The 8,765-nt window shown below is 36.9% G+C and overlaps 1 protein-coding gene across 1 annotated transcript in view; it reads right to left on the bottom strand.

Moving 5' to 3' along the window:
- The window catches only part of LOC108518103 (ecotropic viral integration site 5 protein homolog), a gene marked incomplete at both ends in the record, with an annotated part of 65,905 nt that overhangs the window by 33,027 nt on the left and 24,113 nt on the right, over positions 1-8,765 (bottom strand). The window contains 2 exons of the mRNA XM_017856266.1: positions 2,958-3,053; positions 5,199-5,345. Of these exons, the coding sequence (XP_017711755.1) occupies positions 2,958-3,053; positions 5,199-5,345 (243 nt within the window). The remainder of the gene's footprint in view (positions 1-2,957; positions 3,054-5,198; positions 5,346-8,765) is intronic.

Here is an 8,765-nt window from a genome sequence, read left to right as displayed (position 1 = left end):
AAGTATGTTTATTGTGGCACTATTCACAATAGCAAAGACTTGGAATCAACCCAAATGTCCATCTGTGACAGACTGGATTAAGAAAATGTGGCACATATACACCATGGAGTACCATGCAGCCATAAAAAAGGATGAGTTTGTGCCCTTTGTAGGGACATGGATGCAGCTGGAAAGCATCATTCTTAGCAAACTATGGCAAGAACAGAAAACCAAACACCACATGTTCTCACTCATAGGTGGGAAATGAACAATGAGATCACTTGGACTCAGGCGGGGGAACATCACACACTGGGGCCTGTTGTGGGGAAGGGGGAGAGGGGAGGGATTGCATTGGGAGTTATACCTGATGTAAATGATGAGTTGATGGGTGCTGACGAGTTGATGGGTGCAGCACACCATCATGGCACAAGTATACATATGTGACAAACCTGCACGTTGTGCACATGTACCCTAGAACTTAAAGTATAATAATAAAAAATTTTAAAAAAAAAGCAGGGACCTGAACAGAAATTTGTACACCTGTGTTCATAGCAGCATTATTCACAATAGCTGAAACATGAAAGCATCCTAAATGTCATCAATGAATGAACAGATTAAAAATGTGGTATATACATACAATAGAATATTATTCAGCTTTAAAAATGAAGAATATTTGTACATACACTATAACACGGATGAACATTGAGAACATTAAGTGAAATAAGCCAGTCACAAAAGGACAAATACAGTCACACATCTCTTAACAATGGGGATGTGTTCTGAGAAATGCATCGTTAGGCAATTTCATCATGCAAACATCATAGAGTGCACTTACACAAACCTACATGGTATAGCTTCCTGTACACCTAGGCTACATGGTATAGCCTATTGCTCCTAGGCTGCAAACCTGCACAGCATGTTACTGCACTGGGCACTGTAGGCGACTATAACACAATGGTCTGTATTTGTGTATCTAAACACAGAAAAGGCACAGGAAAAGTATGTTATAAAAGATAAAAAATGTATACCTGTATAGAGCACTTACCAAGAACGAAGCTTGCAAGACTGGAAGTTGCTTTAGGTGAGTTAGTAAGTAAGTGGTGAGTGAATGGGAAGGCCTAGGACATGACCCTACTGTAGATTTTATAAACACTGTATACTTAGGCTACACTAAATTATAAAAAATGGTTTTTCTTTCAATAATAAATTAACTTTAACTTACTGTAACTTTATAAACTTTCAATTTTTTAAACTTTTTGACTCTCTTGTAACATTTAGCTTAGCAAACATATTGTACAGGTGTATAAAATATTTTATTTATTATATATTTATTCTGTAAGCTTTTTTCTATTTTTAATTTTAATAAATATATTTTTTGAAACAGGGTCTTACTCTGTGGCCCAGGCTGCAGTGCAATGGTGTGATCATGGCTTACTGCAGCCTTGACCTCCCAGGCTCAGGCAACCCACCCACCTCAGCCTCCTGAGAAGCTAGGACTGGGACTATAGGTGCACCACCAGGTCCCACTAATTTTATTTTGTATTTTTTGTAGAGACGGAGTCTCACTTTGCTAGCCAGGTTGGTTTCAAACTCTTGGGCTCAAGTGATCTGCCCGCCTCAGTCTCCCAAAGTGCTGGGATTACAGGCATAAGCCATTGTGCCTGATGAACAAAAAATTTTTTTAAGTTAAAAAAAATTAAGGCTGGGCGCGGTGGCTCATGCTTGTAATCTGAGCACTGTGGGCGGCAGAGGTGGGCGGATCACTTAAGCCCAGGAGTTCGAAACCAGCCTGGCCAACAAAGTGAGACCTCACTGCTACTAAATAAATAAAAAAATAAGCTAGGTGTGGTCATGTGTGCCTGTAGTCCCAGGTACTGGGGAAGCTGATGAGGACTGCTCGAGCCAGGAGTTGGAGTCTGCAGTGAGCTAAGACTGTGCCACTAAACTCTGGCCTGGGCAACAGAGTGAGATCCTGTCTCAAAAAAAAAAAGAAAAACTAAAAAAAAAAAAAAAGAAAAGAAAAATTAAAACATTTGTGTTAAAAACTAAGATACAAACACACATACTAACTTAGGCCTACACAGGGTCAGCACCACCAATATCACTATCTTCAACCTCCACATCTTGTCCCACTGGAAGGTCTTCAGGGACAGTAACACGCATGAAGCTGTCATCTCCTGTGAAAACAATGCCTTCTGGAAAACCTCCTGAAGGATCTGAGACTGTCTTAGAGTTAACTGTTTTTTTGTATAAGTAGAAGTAGACTGTAAAATAGCAATAATAGTATAGCAAAACAACCAATAGTATAGTAAACATATGAACCAGTAACATAGTCATTTATTATCAAGTATTATGTGCTACACACAACTGTATGTACTATACTTTTATAAGAGTGGCAGTGCAGTGGGTTTGTTTATACCAGCCTCATCACAAACACACGAGTAATGTGTTGCGCTATAACATAATGATGGCTATAGTCACTAGAAAACAGGAATTTTTCAGCTTCATTATCATCCTATGGGACCATCATCATATATGCTGTCCGTCACTGAAATGTCCTTATGCAGCATATGACTGTATTGTATGATTCCACTTACATGAGGTAACCAGAGTGGTCAAATTCATAGAGACAAAGTAGAATAGTGGTTTCTAGTTGCCGGTGGTTGCCAGTTGCTGGGGGAATGGGAAGTTAGTGTTTAATGGGCAAAGAGGTTCAGTTAGGGAGGATGAAAAAGTTCTGGACATGGATGGTGGTGATGGCTGCACAACAATGTCAAGTACACTTAATGCCACAGAACTGTATACTTTAAAATAGTAAGTGTTAAGTCTATTTTACAACAATAAAAAAATAAAGTTGGAAATGAATGATTATTGAAAAAAGAATCACAGTCATGAGGATAAAGACTAAGTTACTGTTCAGACAAAGAGGATAGAAGAAACCATATTTTTACATGTACTTTATTATTTTCACATAGTACCTGGATTTCAAGCTCAGCAATGTGTTGTCGTAGTTCAGCCACAGCAGCTATGCTATCTGCTTCCCGGAGCCTCACAGCCATCACTTCTTCCTTATTCTAGTGTGGTAAACCAAACCAAAACAAAATAAACCAGGTGTGTTTGGAATTCAGATTTTAGAAAAGTAATAGGAGGCATAAACCATACATTAGTATTATCTAGCAGGGTCTAAGGCAGGATCCATAGTGAAACAATATGCTCAATGCATACAGTGAAGCAGTGAGACATAAATGTTCACATCAAGTGGAATAAATAACAATTATAAATGGCCATATATCAATTCAAATTTTAAGTTTCGCCAACAAAGCAATTTGTGTGAAATTTATGAAAAAACTTTAGGGTTTTAGAGTGTTCTGCATTTAGAAACTGGAGTTCACAGGCTTGTAATATCTCAACTTTAAGGGAGAACATTCAAATTAAGTTGAGAGGGAAAATAACATTAATATTATAAACAATATCCACACATTTTACACAAAAAATAAAAAAGCTTTAATAATTATAAGTTAATCATAAGCTATAATCTTATAATACTAAATGAAAATGAATCAGATTTATATAATTCAAGGACTGGCATTCTTGAAAAATTAACTTTGTTCCTGAATCATTCCAACATAACAGGGTAAAGTGTACACATTTAATCAGAATGTACTAGGTGCTAGGGTAACAATACATTGGTCATTCTCAAAATCTGCAAAGGCATTATGAAAGATTGAATAAATTAACACACAGCTTAAACACGGGGGAGATATCAGAGTCTGCATCTGTAACATACTTCACAGAAGTATTAATGAACAATTAAAAATTAAACAAAATCCCATATTAGTTCATAAAATCCGCTAATATTCTAAATCTGAGCCCATTACTTAGACAAGTTCAAAGAAAATTATTTTCAACAGTAAGTTCCTTAAAGATTTATTTCCAAAGAACACTTTACTTTTCTCAACAGGTACTAGGGCATTTGAAGAGCAATATTAAATCTAGTAACACCGTTATCAAAATATGTTTAAGGAAAACTAACATCAATAATAAATAAAAGATTAAATTTAGTTATCGACAAGATGTCAACACAGACAATTTAGCATCATAAAAACTCAATCAGATATTGGTATGACAAATCAGATTCATACAACCTCATTTAATATTATTTTATTTATAAATTAGTTTAGTCATGTCCTTCAAAAGTGACTGTGCTTTAGTATGAATTTCAGTACTGCCTACAGATTTCTGTCAGTATACATTGTGCCAGCCATGCATATTTATAAGGATGTAATTTCATCTCTGGATTTCAGTGACACTGATAAACCATTCAAGCTTCACTCTTGGTTTTTAATGACACCAGAATAAGTTGATGGAATTACAGCTTTATATGTGCCATCAAAAGTCTTATTTCTTATACAACAATAAGGCTGGAATCTTTAACGGGTATCACTCCTACTATCTCACCATGGAAAGGTGGATGCCTAGTTTATTTTTTTTAAATCCCATAACTTGCCTCTAGTAATCCATTCTAATGCCGAGTCTACAGTCATTTCTTTAGTTATTTCACACACACACCCCCCCCAAACCCTCCCTCCTCTCCTTCCATCTTCGTGCCTTTCCCCCACTCTCTCACCACTGCTATACTGTAAATTTATTTCAGGAAAGAATGTACTTGCATTCAAATACTTTTGATGCTTTTTGAATCCAAACACCTCACAAAAAAGTAAAAGTATATAACTGATTAAAATAATAATGGGTAATATACCCATTTTTGCCAACACACTGGTACATACACATTTCTTTTGCTCTCTAGTCTCTCCAGAAAACATATATCAATGTTAACTGCCCACTAATAAGATAACAATCAAAGCAGAGGAGCCCTAACCTCTCTAAATGACCTACCTTTTTTGATCAAGCCATTAAAAGCTCCGGTTTTAAAGGGTTACCAGTCAAAAGAAAAACTGTGAAGAGATACTAGTAAATGCCAGTCCAGGAAATTAAATTAACCAAGGAAGTGACTGAAAATGTTTCTTGACTGAAATCCACCCCAGAAGCAAGATGAGCTAACCTGGTCTGACAGCAACTACCAAAACAAGTTCAGGAAAAGTAGAAAATAGGACAAGCTTTTTTGTTTTGTTTTTAAGATAATATAATCACGATAAGGCAAACACAAAAAAGGCATTATTATATTGACAAAAAAAAAATCAGTTAATTGATATATTTACCTTGAATTCAATCTCTGCTTGTTTGCGCTTTGCTTCACTTAACTGAGTAAGGAGTCCTTTGTTCTGTGCAGAAAGATACTGCACTTTCTCCTGTAGGTTAACCACCTCTTGTTCTGCTCTTCGAAGATGGTTACTATTGATCTGGTTCTAATAATCAGAAAAATAAATACTCAGACTATAGTTACAAGACCTAAAAATTTAAAAAAATTACCTATCCATTTTACATAACAACATTATTAAAAATGTTACTAGTTATAGGTCAGTGTTATTCAACAAATCAACATTAAAAAATACGATAAAACTGCCTTTAAAATCAAGTCATCCAAAGGAATGCATACTGTCAATATTAGAAACTCTCATTATAGCTCAATATACCATTTATACAAAAAACAGCTGTAAACTATAAAAATGCTTATACACAACTTGAAGGCAGTCCTTTCTTAGATCGGCAGTGGGAGTACAAAGTGGATAGATAGAGGAATGGTGAGTTTAATTCCTCTTTCTGGTTCCGGAAAGAAAGCACAAACCAGTCAAAAGGTACCATCATGCCCAGCGCAGTGGCTCATGCCTGTAATCCCAGCATTCAAGACCAAGGTGGGCAAATCACTTGTGGCCAGGAGTTTGGGACCAGCCTGGCAAAAATGGTGAAACCTGTCTCTACTAAAAATACAAAAATTAGTCAGGCATGGTGGTGCATGTCTGTAATCCCAGTTACTTGGGAGGCTGAGGCACAAGAATCACTTGAACCCAGGAAGTGGAGGTTGCAGTGAGCTGAGATCACACAGCTGCACTCCAGCCTGGGTAACACAAGACTCTGTCTCAAAAAGAAAAAAAAAAGGAAAGGAAAAAAAAAAGGTACCATCACTATTTATTGGGCTGTAAACTTGATGTCACACAATACGGCATATGTGTATTTCTACATGCTCTCAATGTCTAGCACAGTCTCTTTTGATGAAGCACAGATTTTGAATTCTGGTTTTAATATTTGGTCATTAAGCAAACAAGCTAGTATCTCTGAGTCTCTATTTCCTTATTTGAAAAATGCATATAAAATACTTTCTATTTCTCATTTTGGTGTCTTCAGAATTAAATGAGATAATACATGTAACAGGGCCTAATATGTAGCAATAAATGCTAGCTGTTTATTGTATTAGAATTACAGAATGTGCTTAAAAAAACATCTAGACTTTGAACTAACATGAGACAGTTTTCACACTCAGGTATGACCCAGCCTGAATTCTCTCAACCCTAAATTACTCTATCAGAGGCCTGAAAGAAACAGTAGGGACTTTCATAGCAGAAAGAAGTAAAAATCTAACTTCTCATTTAACAGTTCTTAAACCTTGGCCAAGTTATTTAATCCTACCAAATTTCAGTAGAGATAGTATTACTTGCCTTTTGAGGCTATGTTGTGAAGATTAGATTATGGGAGAAAAGTTTATGAAAGCAGTCTCATACAATCATGTCATGTCATGTCATGTCATTTCATTTTATTTTTTTGAGACAGAGTCTCACTTTGCTGCCCAGGCAAGAGTGCAGTGGCCTGACCTTGGCTCACTGCAACCTCCACCTCCTGGGTTCAAGTGATTCTCCTGTCTCAGCCTCCCAAGTAGCTGGGATTACAGGTACCCACCACTATGCCTGGCTAAATTTTGTATTTTTAGCAGAGACAGGGTTTCACCATGTTGGCCAGGCAGATCTCGAACTCCTAACCTCAAGTAATCCGCCTGCCTCAGCCTCCCAAAGTGCTGGGAGATTACAGGCGTGAGCCACTGCACCCAGGAAATTTTAGATACTTAATAAATGTTCAGTTGTTGCCATTATTATACCTACTTTACCTCATCCTATGAAAAAGACCTTGCCTCTAGTTTTAATGAAAAAATGTAGGTCATCTAACAGATGTAAGCTCCAAAACTTTCAACCACTTACAACTTTCTTCATCTTTACTTTTACTTATCTTCCTGTAACACATACTGTAGTCTTTCTCATTCTCTTTTTTCTTTTTTTAGATATCATCTCACAGGAGCTTGCTGTGTTGCCCAGGCTAGAGAACAGAGGCACAATCATAGCTCACTTGTAGCTTCAATCTCCCAGGCTCAAGCTATCCTCCCACCTCAGCCTCCTGAAGAGCTGGGACCACAGGCATGTGCTGCCACGCCCAGATAATTTTTTTGATTTTTAGTAGAGATGAGGTCTTGCTATGTTCCTCAGGCCAGCCTTGAACTCCTGAACTAAAGTGATCCTCCCATCTTGGTCTCCCAAAATCCTGCAATCACAGGCAGGAGTCACTGCACCTGGCCTCTTTCTCATTTTGAATCAACAAATAAGTCTGTCTACAAAATTAAGTAAACTTCTTAGCACTGTATTCAAAATGTATCACAGCCTCTTTTTACTGTCTTACCTGCTACCATCAAAACAAATAACTACACTTCAGAGGGACACATTTTTGACATAAGCTGCAAATAATTTCCACAAATAAAACCTCTCCCTGTATCCCTGAACACAAGACCATAATTCCACATTATGGTTGATAAATAATACACATAAAACCCAATTATTGACCATGAGTGAGAGACAGCAGAAAAAAACGTATTTTAAGAACTCTAAAGATAAAAAATTATAGGACTTTATATAACATAGGTTATGTCTAAAATTACAATATTAATGACATAAAAGGAAGATGCCAAAACATAACCAAAGAACAAGTCACTATCAAAAAAACATTAAGCAAATCAGAAAAATAACCAAAGAAAATTTCTATAAATACAGCCACTGAATTCAATGAATGGGTTAGACTGGAGATTAGCTATACTGAAGAAATAGTTAGTGTCCCAGAAGAGGTCATTAGACACAGAAAAGAGAATAAGGTCCAAAATATACCTAATAGGGGTTGCAGGATAAATAGTAAAAAAAAGTGAGATACGATAGTTTAAGAGATGGTAATAGTTGAGAATTGAGAATTTTTTACAATTTAAGAAATAAAAGATATAAATCTACACTTTAGGAAACACAATTAGTTCCAACCAGGATAAAAACAAATAAATCCCCACCAAGATACACTGTAACAAAACTTAGAATGCTAAAGAGGCAAATCAAGGGAAAAACTGAGACCTATAAAGGAAGGGTAATGAAATGTCCAGCAGATATTTCAACAGCAAAAATTCATAATGCTTAAAAAAGAAACTTCACCCTATAGTAGTATACTGAGCTAAACTATCACACAAGAAAAAAAGTAAATTTACTTTAAGAAAGTGGGCCGGGTGCGGTGGCTCACACCTGCAATCCCAGCACTTTGGGAGGCCGAGGCGGGCAGATTACAAGGTCAGGAGATCGAAAACATCCTGGCTAACACGGTGAAACCCTGTCTCTACTAAAAATACAAAAAAAAAAAAAAAAACTAGTCAGACGTAGTGGGGGGCCCCTGTAGTCCCAGCTACTCAGGAGGCTGAGGCAGAAGAATTGCTTGAACCTGGGAGGCGAAAGTTGCAATGAGCTGAGATTGTGCCACTGCCCTCCAGCCTGGGTGACAGAACAAGACTCCATCTCAAAAAAAAAAAAAAAAAAAAA

This window comes from Rhinopithecus bieti, unplaced genomic scaffold, assembly GCF_001698545.2.
Source record: "Rhinopithecus bieti isolate Rb0 unplaced genomic scaffold, ASM169854v2 scaffold_44738, whole genome shotgun sequence".
NCBI classification, from domain to species: Eukaryota; Metazoa; Chordata; class Mammalia; order Primates; family Cercopithecidae; genus Rhinopithecus; species Rhinopithecus bieti.
Note: the sequence above shows the minus strand (reverse complement) of the source record. Positions and strands in the feature narration are given on the sequence as shown.